The following is a 13,752-nucleotide window of genomic DNA, read 5'->3' as shown; positions in this document are numbered from 1 at the left end:
TAAAAGTGTGACTAAAGAAATGATCATTGAAAACAATTAAACCAACATAGGCAAACTATACATTTATATAAATGTTTTTCTTTTAAAGGGAGAACCATTTAACCCTGTTCAGGGGCTAGTGGCTTGCTTTAAATATATTGCCACATATCTTCAGAACTTTCCTGTGGAAGCCAGATCTCTTTGCATGACTTGAGTTTTGGTGACTGACTCTTGTGAGAATGAGCCATTTCCAAGTTCGCTGTCATTTGCAGCCAACAGATCTACTGGATGAGTCAGAGTGAGCAAAAAATTGTTACAAAGCAAGTGTGGCATGAGATCTGTACTTCGTGTAGTACCTGAAAGACCCAAATAATTACCTTTCAGATTCTTAAAAAATGTAAAAAGCAACCCCCAACCCCTAAAAGGTTACTTTTCTCTCTTAACTGACTATACTGTGAAGCCTCATAATTCACTGTTGGTTACTGCCTTTTTTGGAGAATGGTTTAAACGTACTATTAAAAACTATGGGAGGGAGCTGGAGCTGATAAAGAGTCAGTATTCCCTGGGAGAGGTTCTAGCTTCAGAAATAATGGTATTATTGAAAGCTGGAGTGGGAAGTGGAACTGAAAAGAGGAAAATTAACAGTACCACCTATGGAAAATAGCAAAGTTCCAGCAATCCTAGCCAGAAACGCATTTAGAGAAAACAAAAATCCACGGGAATGTTCTCTGAACAAATTCTCCAAAATTCTAGCTCCCTGTTCACCCACAGAGCTTCTAGGCCTATTCGCTCATTAAATGTGAATAGACAACTCAGGGTTACAAATGAGTTGACTTAAGCTTGCTGAACAAAAGAGTGGGACCAAAATAACAGGGAAAAAAAAAAAACAAACAGGAAAAACATAAATAGGAGGATCCAAAAAGATACCACATTCACAAAACAAACAAGACAGGATCATACTTTTTAAATGAGTAAGAGCAAGTTCTAAGAAACTGAAAATGACTGAAGAACAAACTCCAAAGAAGGGCTGCAATGTGAAATTGTGGAAATCCTCCCAAGTGTAAAACAGAAAGGGGGAAATAGTGAAAAATAAGAAGCTACAAGGACCAGTACCATCATGTAACAAGTAGTTCAGGAAGAAAATAAACAAAAAAGTGGTCACTTATGCTAGAAAATGGTGTCAACACTGGCTCAATGAATAGCAAAAATACTGGATGCTAGAAGGCAGTGGAGGAAGGTCTTCCAAATGAGGATGAAACATTTTAAACCAAGGATCCATTAAATCTGAAGGCAAAAGAAAGTCACCACACATCAGGACTAAAACGTTGACTTCCCATAAACACTATTTTATTTTATTTTATTATTTTATTTTTCTTAGACGGAGTCTTGCTCTGTTGCCAGGCTCGAGGGCAGTGGCACAATCTCGGCTCACTGCAACCTCCGCCTCCGGGTTCAAGTGATTCTCCTGCCTCAGCCTCCCCAGTAGCTGGGACTACAGGCGCCCGCCACCACGCCCGGCTGATTTTTGTATTTTTAGTAGAGACAGGTTTTCACCATGTTGGCCATTATGGTCTCGATCTCGACATCGTGATCCGCCCGCGTCGGCCTCCCAAAGTGCTGGGATTACAGGCGTGAGCCACTGCGCTCAGCCCCCATGAACACTTTCTGGGTAGGTTATTTGCAGATGTACTTCAGCAAAATGTGTGGAAAACACTCAGAGAAGGCAGGCTTCTGTACAAAAAGGAACAGCAAACTAAAATGTGTCATGTTTTGAGCAATTGGTATAGAAAATCAGATGTATTTCAACCACAATGTTAGGAATATTCTATTTCTAAATGTCAGAGGGGTCCGGGCGCAGTGGCTCATGCCTGTAATCCCAGCACTTTGGGAGGCCGAGGTGGGTGGATCACTTGAGGTCAGGAGTTTGAGACCAGCCTGGCCAACATGGTGAAACCCCGTCTCTACTAAAAATACAAACATTACCCAGGCGTGGTAGCACACGCCTGTAATCCTAGCTACTTACGAGGCTGAGGCACGAGAATCCCTTGAGCCTGGGAGGCAGAGGTTGCAGTAGGCCAAGATCACGCCACTGCACTCCAGCCTGGGCAACAGAGCAAGATTCCATCTCAAAAAATAAATAAATAAATAAATAAATAAATAAATAAATAAATAAATAAATAAAGTCAGAGGGATCATGAGCCATGGAGAAGGAAATAGAATTATAGTATATGACTTGATTCTGCAGTAAATATTTTTACGTCACAGAAACGATACTTTATTAGTATTTGGCTTTTAGAAAGAACCAATATTTTAAAACATGGTTATAGAATAGAATGTAAATATCTATAGTCTAACAGTATAGTTAAAGGACAGGAGGTCATAAAAGATTAAATCTGAAGTTGATGCTACCTAACAGAAGTAATCAACAAAACAACTAAAGACAGCAGTGTAATGATGAGACGGCACAATATGGGTGGGCTGAATCCTCATCTTAACAAAAAGGTAACAGATAATAACTAAAATTGGTAATCAAGAAATAAAAACTAGGCTGGGCACGGTGGCTCACAGCTGTAATCCCAGCACTTTGGGAGGCCAAGGCAGGCGGGTCACTTGAGGCCAGGAGTTCAAGACCAGCCTAGCCAACATGACAAAACCCATCTCTACTAAAAATACAAAAATTAGCTGGGTGTGATGGCATGCGCCTGTAGTCCCAGCTACTTGGGAGGCTGAGGCAGGACAATTGCTTGAACCTGGGAGGTGAAGGTTGCAGTGAGCTGAGATCACTCTAGCTTGGGTGACAGAGTGAGACCCTGTCTCAAAAAAAAAAAAGAAAAACTAATGGATAAAGTGAGTGCCTTTGGAAGAAAGGAACCTGATTTTCATCATAAACCCTCTGTACTTTCATTTTGTTGTATCTTTATTCATTTGTTAAGTTTTACTTATGTTTTTTTTACATTTAAAAATGTTGTATAAAGATACTTTGTACATAGAACTTTTGAGAAATTCTAATAAGTAAAAAATTAGGGGAAAACGGATGACTATGTAATACTGATGAGCTAGTTGCTTTGCATGCTAATAGAATAAAAATTTGCTTCAATATGAGAAAAAGGCCTAAAGGAAGTTAGCACTATGAGTCGGAAAAAGAACATTAGAGATGTAGTTTGTTTGACTGTTAACTGTAACCCTCACCTCATCTGATCTCAAAACTATGTGTTCATTTATTATAGCAGGAAGTTAAAACACTGATTCAGTCAGTGACAGGCATCTGTTCTGTTTTGTTCTGTATCTTGTAGAGTGATGGTGTGCAACAAACAACCTACCTCGCCCAGCAGTACTGCCATGAAGCAATAAGAGAGATCAGTAAACTTCGACCATCCCCAGAAAGAGATGCCCTCATTCAGCTTTCAGAAATTGTACTCACAAGAGATAAATGACAACTCTTTCTGTTCTTTCTGGCAGCTATCTTACCAGACTGTGCCTAAAGAATTTTGTGGAATACACTTTGTTTGCTTCATGTGCAGATAACCAAAAATCATTTTAAAAGATATCAAACTTATTGATGGGCAATTTATTTTTTTTATTGCAAAAGTTTTTTCAGAAAACTTTTTAAATGTAATTAAACTATCTGAATCTGTCATTCTAGTCCTATAAATTATAATCAAGGTATCTTGATGGTTATATGTGGTATTGTTTACACTGTTAATATCCACATGTAAGGCCATTACACAAATAAATAACCGATGTTAAAATTCAAATGGTTTGTCTTGATTTACCGTAGGAGTAAAGGTCAGAAAAATGTGAAGTCTGCATTGAAGTCCACATCAGTTACATTTTAAGAGTATCCAAAATTTCATATAGGAGAATGGTTTATTATAAAAGACTGTACATAAAATTTAGACAACAGGTTATATACACATTAAGAGAACAATCCACTTGAAAAATGGAAGTAGAAGGTAGCTAGCTGATCACTAATGATACTTTGTTTAAAATTAACAAAGGCAAAATGCATATGAAAGTCACATTGATTTGGTAGCAATAATGGTCTTTAATTTTCAGAAATAACTGTTTTGCACTAGTCTTACCATTCACTATGCTGTTATAAGTCTGTAGCATCCAGTACGTAACTGTAATTTGAATTCCAAACAAATCCTCAATAACACAGAAACCCACACTTGAGTGCTCTACTTTAATATCCTAAGCAATAGAGAATTATACACAAGACAAGAAGAGAAAACATCCCTCAGCCCTCCCTTAAATTAAGAGGAGACACACAAAGTGCATGTGTTGCATTTTGATTATGTCAAAAGACAATACAAGTCTGTTGGTTAGGTAAATCTCTATTCACTGATTAATACATGACCCACCTTCTTTCCCAATTATTTTAAAATTCTAATGTTGCTAGTGCCAGGTAATGGATTAAATAGTGCCCATTCACAAATCAACTGTATCCACTTTTACAATATGTAAAAGGTACTTTTAACTTCCTTTCATTGAACCAGTGTACAACAGTTCACTGTAAAACTGAAGGACTGACACGGCAATCCTTAAGAATTTTACCTACAGAATGAATGCACACAATTTGACACATTTTCTTAGCTTCAAAAGATTCTTTAAAAAAGGAATTCAGTAGATTGACTTGTAAATAACCATTGCAGATTTTGAATCTGCAAAAATCCGTCACGTTGCTGTTGGGACAGATTAAGATAAGGCTAAAATTTTTTTCCAAGTTAACATATTGAGAAAATAGAACCATAATTCTGCAATAAATCATTATCTTTTATTTTTTTTTTTTTAAAGCAAACCAGTGAAGGAAAGGACAAAAACCTTTGGTTCACTTATGTATTTATGAATGGAAAAAATTTATAATGCAAATTTCACTCATTAAAAAACTTAGGTACAAATTACAACATTACAGATAATTCTCTTTTTGCTTCTTTTGTTTCACATGGAGACCTTGGAGACTCAATTCATGTTAAGACACCTAAGTACGAGTCCTCCAGGTAAATATTACACAAATGGGAAGCATCTTGAATTTTTAAGTATACTTCAATACATAAATTTTTATGCATGCTTTAAACAAACAGTATTTTTTTTAAATGAGAGAATCTAACAAAAAAAGTCTGACCAGCACCAGCATTTAAATTTTCTGATTTTAATATTACTCTGACATAGCGTTAGTAACCATGCTGCACTGAAACATGTAATGGTACAATCTGAATCATGATTCGTTAAATATTATACCCCACTTCCCCCAGAATATTTAGGCTGGTCATAAAGTTAAAAATGTGTAAGTACATAAGCATAATCAGTTATGGACAGCTTCTTGTATAAATTGCTATTCAGCAATACACAAACTGCCTCAAAGATTTATGCTTACAGGTAGACATTCAATTTACCAATAAAACAGCATGTTCTGAAAATATGGGCACATTTTAAAACATATTAAGACAGTTCTGTTAACCATAATAGTCCCACAGTATGACTGAGTAATAAGAATCTACTTCAAAAGCAAAAAAAAAAAAAAAAAAAAAAAATTAATCAGTATAGTGCATGATTGATTCAACATAGTTCCCAGGGAACAGACCAGTCACTCGATTGCAGACTCCTTCATACCAGCCATCATCATTCTTCTTTATAACATAAATGATTGCACCCTCCATAAATGACAGCTCATCATCCTTGTCTTTTGTATAATCATATATTGCAACAACTATGGAAAAAACAGTTGAAATATCACATGAGTGCACTATATCCAACATTTACTTGAATTTTAAGACAAAGCCAATTAGATATATAGCACAGCAAAACTATTTTTATGAAGATTTCTTAATTTTTGTATCTATCAATATAAGTAGGTCAGTGGCCAACCATGTACTTAAATCATTGGCTTAATCTTAGAGCCAAATAACAAGCTGATTAGACTGAACAGGTCAATAGGTTCTGTCAATCACTTTAAGAAAGCTCTCTGAATTTTAGAATTTATTAGATATTTCAGTTCATTCAAATACCAAGTGCCTATCATATGCAAAGCACCGACTTTTCAAAATAATTATCAGGCAAAGAAAGCTGCATAGCCATTCAGTAAACCAGGTAACAACCCAAGCTATCTAATTTGAAAATACACAGTTACTGGAAGGTAAATCACATCCTACTCATTCAAGGACCCATGCTAATTTAAGGGACTGTTCCCAGATTTTTTTTAAAGAATATTTACTTACTTTAAGGGATTTTAATTAATACTTAGAGAACTTTGCAATTCTGTGGTGTCTGTAATTTTTTCAAAAGTTCAAGATACAGGTTGAGTAACCCTTATCTGAAATGCCTGGGATCAGAACTGCTTTGGATTTGGGATTTTCAGATTTTGGAATTTTACATATGCGTAATGAGGTATCTCGGAGATGGAACCCAAGTCTAAACACAAAACTCATTTTTGTTTCACATACACCTTATACACATAGCCTGAAGGTAATTTTATTTTTCCCTTGGGAACACTGAATAAACTGTGTCATGTGCCTGCGTTTTGACTGTGACCCATCACATGAGGTCAGGTGTGGAATTTTCCACTTGTGGCATCATGTTGGAACTCATTTTGGATTTTGGAGCATTTTGAATTTGGGACTTTCAGATAGGGATGCTCAGCCTATATTCACTTCCTTTGCAAACTGCTGTGGAAAGAGAAAGTAATCCAAAATGTACAAAATGGCCCATGGACAAATCCAAACCACCGCATTTTTTGTAAATAAAGTTTTATTGCAATATGGCCACATCTACTTACTCATGTATTGTCTATGTCTGCTTTTATGCTACAACAGCAGGACTGAGTAGTTGTAACAGAGACTGTATAGCCAGCAAAATTTAAAATATTTACTATCTGGCTTTATACCAAACAAAGTGTGCTCACTCCTAGTTCTTGGGAATATACTTTTTAATCCTCCTCTACTATCAAATATATTACCCAATATATCATTCCAAATTTGTCAACTTATATAAATATGGTCCCATTTTCATAGTTAATTTGCTTTACCAAGTAAGAAAACATGGGTAAAAACACAATTCAAGGCCACTCAAGTTTATCATCCTCATAAGTAACAACAGCTCTCTATTTGAAGGTATATGGGAATCTAAAGTAGAATATTTAAGACTTTCTTAACAACATGTAAATTATTTACTGTTTAAAAATATAAGGCCACGCTCAGTGGCTCATGCCGGTAATCCCAGCACAGGGAGGCTGAGACGGGCAGATCACTTGAGGTCAGGAGTTCGAGACCAGCCTGGCCAACATGGCAAAACCCCGTCTCTACTAAAAATACAAAAGTCAGCTGAGCATGGTGGCAGGCACCTGTAATCCCAGCTACTTAAGAGGCTGAGGCAGGAGAATTGCTTGAACCCAGGAGGCGGAAGTTGCAGTGAGCCAAGATTGCACCATTGCACTCCAGCCTGGGAGACAGAGCAAGACTCCGTCTCAAAAAATAAAAAAATATAAAAGGAAAACAAATTTACTTTTGCCACATATCCAAAACTTGGGCAGGAAAGAATGCTGCTGGTCTCAAGAGCTACAGCTACTTGCTTAAAGTCCGTTAGCCCAGTAAAGTCAATAGAAGGAAATATATTTCAAAGGCAACCAGAAGTGTTCAACTAAATCATAAGCATTTTTCGGAACTCTATAGAAAATATAGATTTTATTTTTTATTGATTCCCACTTCTGCGAAAAGAAATACAGATTTTAAAATAGCACAGAACTGGATGAAAAAATAAAAACTAGAAACAGGATTTGTTTCTTCCCCACCTATATTTCTTAATAGATAATTATAGTGAATATCGGGTACTGTTGGTAAATTAGACTTTAGAGTAGTTCATAATTTCATGAAATACCATCCTGGTAATCTGTCTTGTTTTATAAAATCACCTAACTGAAACCTTAATTGAGGCTTTTCTCATGATAGTACCAATATATTTTTAAAGACAGATGCTCCTCCACTTACATACAATGGGGTTATGTCCCAATAAACCCACTGTTTAGTGGAAAATATTGTAAATTGAAAGTACATTTTCAACTTATATCTCTTTTACTTATAACAGGTTTATCCAAAGCTCCATCATAAGTTGAGAAGCATACTGAATGCATATCATCTTTGTACCATCATAAAGTTGAAAAGATCCTAAAGTGAACCATCATAAATCAGGGACCATCTATATTTAGATATGAAACATAATCAATAGATCCTGACAGAACTTTTAAAATCTTTACTAATTACATATAACTCCATTTTTGTGCCTTAGGTGTTTCATCTATAAAATGCCATCCAGCAAGTTAATCTTCAGCTGAACGCATATGTAGTTTGAAAGCAAATCTAACTCTGCAATTTTAATTTAAAATACAAAGAAAGAATCCCCCTGTACACTGGGAATAATACAAAACTTAGGAAGTAAGGTTTAAGTAAATCATCTTGGTTGGTAAGGCAGTTTAAAAGGTTGAGAAACATTGGATTCGATGTTCTTTATAGTTCTAAATTTCTACAGTTAGGTTATTTTCCTTCACATCAACTCAGTGACTGACTGTACCTTACCTTTCTCAATATAATTCTTGGGGGCCCAAGCAGGATCCCCATCTGCATATGGATCATTATACTGAACTACTGCAGCCTCCTCGTCTTCATAATCCACTGGAGGTGGCGGTGGGGGAGGTGGAGAGTCATCAAACATGGGAATGTCATCTGGGGGAGGTGGTGGCGGTGGAGTTGGACTATCAGCAACTAAAAAGATTCATATGATTGATTTGAATCAAAAATAAGTCTAGATGGAAACTTGTAAGTTAATAGAATTTAAGAAAGCTCTAACTTAAGTACAGCATGCACTATAATAAAACATGCAATGATTAGAAATAAAAGCTTGGTGTGTTAAAGTTTATGCTACTCAAGAATCATTTAACAATAACAAAATGAGCTAAAAATAAGGGTATCTGGAAGTACTACAAATTAATGAATGCAGGGTGTTAGGAGACAATGTCTCTTTTTATAAGGATTATAGGAGTAGTTTCCTTATTCCAAGGTTCAGATCGGGACAAATGTTAACAATCAACCTAAAATAAATCTATGCCACTTTTGTCATTTGGACTGCAGTAAATGATATGAGTAACATTACATTAATGGTTTGATCACTTTTCACTCTGCTCATTCATGCCCCTGATTTTGGCTTGAAACAGCTTTGGTTCCCTAAAAATTCGGTATCCTGTGGACAGATTTTTGTTTCTTTGTTGATTATTGTTTGGTTTGATAGAGAGAAAAGTAAAGTTGGTGGCATTAGGTCTGCTTCTGTGTGCAGATTTTCTACTCTGTTTTTCACATTTTACAAGTTGAAAAAATGGAAAAAGAATCCCCAAGCAGTAGAAAATCTAATCGAGTATTTTGAAAAATGTTTATATTCATAATCAGTTTTTTAATGTAGAAAGCAAGCTACAATTTTGCATTATTGCTAGTAAAACATAAGCACGGGATGAGGGAAAGCCTAGATCCTAAAGATTCGATTTTCTAAGAATACATCAACAATTAAGATTTAAACATAAAGTGTTGAAGATGTAATTAAAAAAACAAACAAAAAGGAACTTACAGTAAACAAAACAATAAAAATGACTCATACCTCAAATTCTAGATGGTCGTGGTCAGTATATATGTGTGTGCTTTACATAGTCAAAGGTGTAAACAGGGAAATGGAAAAATGTCAGGCTAGAGCTCTGTTCAATGAACTAGTATAGTACTAGGTAAAAATGCTCCTAATATTTAAAGAATTCAAAGCTGGAACCCAATTAATGCTTAAATTAAATTTCTGATCAATAAATTTCTTTAAAAGTTCAAAAGACATATGAAAATGTTTTCATACAAATTGATACAGGAATTATATAATTCCTGCAGGGGAGAAGTTCATAATACAAACATACTAAATCAAATGCCAATTTCTGGGGCTATTTACGTGATCAAAGAAATCAGCCATAATCTATCCGTCATACAGGTTTAAACGTTTACTCTACCCTCCTTGGAATAATGTGCTGAATATACAACCAAGGGCTCCAGGTTTAAAATATTTGCAGATAATGACCCTATTTCCATAACCACTTCAATGCTGTGATTTCTATTTTATCCTCTTGAGGGATGAAAGGGCTATTAGAAAACAAACCCTATATGGTAATGCTCACTCTAACACCTACCAAACGGGTCTACAATTAATTTTTCTGCCTCATTCCTAGATCCATTTTATCTTTGCCCCTAACTTCTTCTATAAAACTTTTTAATATTATTGTGGAGAGGAAAATGGGTACAGACCCCTCTTGACATCAAACAGCCATAGTTCATATCGTTAATTTGGCCTAATGTGTAAATTATGTATGTGGGTACCTTGCATTTACTCTTGATTTATCACACTAGTTTAATGTTTTCACGAAATTGTCTTTATGTCCAACTGTTGTAAATCTACATGTCTTAATCTTCAAATTATGGCAGAAGTCTTGGTTAATCTAATTCTCTGCATGATCATAAAGAGATGTAAACACACTGCTGACTTTTTCAGAGGCTCATATCTTAAACTGAAACACTTATTAATAGGCTGCTACATGCATTCATTATCACTCACTTTTGAGTGTCATAAGAAACTGAGTATTTAAGAGAACACATAAAATTTGTACTTCATAAAACATTTAAAGTACTGATACATATTTTAACATCAATCTTCCTAACACACTTTCAAAGAAAACAGAAACCAAATAGTTAGGGAATCTGTGGCACAAGGAGAATCACTGACTGACTCAAGTTCATATGTTTGGTAAAAAGAACTAATATAGTACCAAGAGCCTCTTTAGCAAAGACCACACATGCTGGATTAATGTACACTAATACTGGATTTCTATATAAAGAAAAGATTTACCAAATAGCTAGTCAGTCACCTTTGGACCCACAAAACTGATGTTCATTATGGCTATTTTAAATTATTTCCTAATAATTCTTAGTGATATGGCAGTTCAAAAGTTCACACTGGCCTTGTTTTTAAACTCTGCAGCATTAATGACCAGCAGTTTACCCTTACTCATTTACTTTTAAAAATAAGATTCACATCTATCTATCTATCCATCCACGCATTTATTTATTTTTGCACTCTATTTATTTTTGCACTTCTAGGCTGGAGTGCAGTAGTGCGATCATGGCTCACTGCAGCCTTGACATCCTGGACTCAAATGATGCCCCAGCCTCAGCCTCCCTAGTAGCTAGAACTACAGGCACATGCCACTACACCTGGCTAATTTTTTATTTTTTGTACAGACAGAGTCTTGCCATGTTGCCCAGGCTGATTATTCACATCTTTTTAAATGTTTGCACATATTAGGGTTTTCAAACACATATTAACAGTAAGGATGGCTTACACTCAGAAATTTCAACATTACGAAACAACATTTTATAACAAGCCAATTGGATCACACATTTCCTGAAGGAAGGGGCTTTTGTCTTAAACTGCTGGTATTCTTCCCAGAGTCTGGCACGTAACATCGGGTACACAAATATTTGACTGGCAGAAGGGAGGGAACGGGGAGAATAACACAACAGGGTCTGCAAAAGCTGAAGAATGGAATTTGCCACAATATATTCTCTTGGAGGATAGGCTGGGCAAGTGGGTTATTCATTTGTTCAAACCATCCTGAGATTTATTTTCACGGTGATGGTCCAAATGAAGTAAAGTAAAAATAGACCACATTACCATCAACAGCTATTCTAGCATATTATAATTCAGTAATAGTGGTATTTTTCACTTTATATAACATTCACTGTGATTATGCAGTTAGGATTACACATCTTCTGGAATTTCAAAAGTAATCAGGCAGTAATATAAACTAGTCTATCCTGATTAAAGCCATATATCCAAAATAACTACCCCCCCCCCAAAAAAAAATCTCTGAACTTCATTCAAGAGAAGATCTAAAAAAGTTAACTGATTTTCATATTCAGAAACAATCTTCGTGGGCCTGGATGTAGCCAAAATGTGAAAAGGATGCTAAATTGCTTACCACTCACACTGAAATGGATAGCACGAATGTAATTTACTTATTCTTGGTCATTCAATCTTATCCTAACAGTGAACCTTTATGTAGGTTCAATATCATGTATGTACGAAAATCTGAGGCCACAAAGTTTTCCCTAAAATTTTTTTGTAATTAAGGGGGGAAAACCTGCCCCAATTTCATATTAAATTTAATCTTACCATATATCTACCTATATCTTGATAAATTTATTAGAATAAAAAATGTCTTCTAATTCTAGTAACTGTTAGAAGCTGTAAGTTTCCATATAATTTGAATTTTTGTGTTTGATTATTCTTTCCTTAAGAATATGTAAAGATCAGATCTCCTGTTTTAGGATCATGTAAAGACATAAGAAAATTGCAGCTTTGAAATTTATATGGGTCAGTAACCATGCACACAAAGAGAAAAAACTGAAGACCGTGCTCTTCAGTTTCAGTAACATATCTGTACCTATTTTCAAGATAAGATTAGCTTCTCAATAAAAGTAAGGAAAACGATGACTCATCGTCAGCCATGCATGCTATAAGGAGACAGCCTCTACTCTTCCATAGCTCAGTTTTTCCAAACTTACTGTTTTCCTGCACCCTGGCCACGAAGCCTGTGAGAGGTATCTGTGGAGTCAACTGAGGCATAGGGGGAGGGGGTGGAGCAATAGAAACTGGTAGCAACAACACAGTATGGGGGAAGTAAAACAGATAAAGGAAAGAAAAGGAAACAAACAAAAAGCAGAAGTCAGTTACAAGGACCACAAACATAAGTATGCAAAGAACAGTTTGCAAATGAAACAAAACAAAACAAAAAACAAAACAAAAACCTGCAGAACCTTCGAGTACATTTCCCACAAGCAAACCTAAAGGCCAAGTTGTGCTTAGCCAATTAATTAATTTTATAAAAGAACAAATATACTTAATTTAATCCTAATGTTATATTGTTTGGGGAAGATTTAAATTTACCATCACATTCACTTTAGTAAAATAAAATTTTCAAATTCTAAGGAAAGACTTCTAAAATAGGTAACAATGAAATACCTACATAGGTTTCCAGAATATTGTGTCTCTGCCATTGCTATAACAGGTTTGTCTAGCTTTAAGGTAATGTTGTAAATTAGGACCCAAATAAATAAAACAAATATATAATAGCTGTTTATTTCATATATCAATAAAAATATTAATCACAGGTTTCCTTTAAAGACAGTTCTTATTATATATCTAAATTCACACACAGCTCTCCAGGAAAAACTCTTGTTTGTAAAACAAGGTTGTTATTTTTTTAAGTTGGCAATTCTATTTTTAAAAATATCAGTCCTAAATTTACAAGGGAATATATCATGTTAATCATTCAGAGTTTCATGGGATATCTCAAAAGTGACCTTTTTATCACTGTTCTGAAAAAGGAAACCTGATCTCCAATAAGTTAAAATATGTAGTTCTTTGCATTAAAGTAATTTTTAACAACTCATTGGATAGCTTGAAACACATTCACATGTATTTGTGGAGATGACATAATTGACAGGAAATTAATACCAAATACTCATGTATTAAAAATTATAACATACACTAGAAGTAAACATTCATATGTTTGTGACTTTGTCTCACTTTTAACAAGACAGTAATTGCCAAAGATTGCTTAGAAAAAGTCAGTAGGACTAGATAGCAAAATTTAGTCTATTGGTAGTCACCAAGTAGTAACACTAAATTGATAGAGAAAAACAA

General features: G+C 35.1%; 2 protein-coding genes across 15 annotated transcripts in view; one reads left to right on the top strand and one right to left on the bottom strand.

The window, feature by feature from the left end:
• Positions 1-3,734, top strand: part of PDSS1 (decaprenyl diphosphate synthase subunit 1) — a 52,263-nt gene extending 48,529 nt beyond the window's left edge. For all 4 annotated transcript variants that reach the window (XR_004026807.1, XM_030799011.1, XM_030799009.1 and 1 more), the window contains one exon: positions 3,273-3,734. Coding sequence is in view for 3 of the 4 variants with exons in the window: in XM_030799011.1 (XP_030654871.1) it covers positions 3,273-3,413 (141 nt within the window). In the remaining variant the exon portion in view is untranslated. The remainder of the gene's footprint in view (positions 1-3,272) is intronic.
• Positions 3,735-3,827: 93 nt separating this feature from the next.
• Positions 3,828-13,752, bottom strand: part of ABI1 (abl interactor 1) — a 118,847-nt gene continuing 108,922 nt past the window's right edge. For 6 of the 11 annotated variants that reach the window (XM_030799006.1, XM_030799007.1, XM_030799008.1 and 3 more), the window contains 2 exons: positions 8,547-8,732; positions 3,828-5,689 (listed from right to left, as the gene is read on the bottom strand). In XM_030799006.1, the coding sequence (XP_030654866.1) occupies positions 5,514-5,689; positions 8,547-8,732 (362 nt within the window). In that variant the 3' untranslated portion in view covers positions 3,828-5,513. Of the gene's footprint in view, positions 5,690-8,546; positions 8,733-12,611; positions 12,699-13,752 lie in introns of all 11 variants that reach the window. The other 5 variants (XM_003269378.4, XM_030799005.1, XM_003269377.4 and 2 more) reach the window with 1 other exon arrangement.

This window comes from Nomascus leucogenys, chromosome 18 (assembly GCF_006542625.1).
Source record: "Nomascus leucogenys isolate Asia chromosome 18, Asia_NLE_v1, whole genome shotgun sequence".
Classification (NCBI taxonomy): Eukaryota; Metazoa; Chordata; class Mammalia; order Primates; family Hylobatidae; genus Nomascus; species Nomascus leucogenys.
The sequence above is the reverse complement of the archived record's forward strand: the minus strand, read 5'-3'. Positions and strand labels throughout refer to the sequence as shown.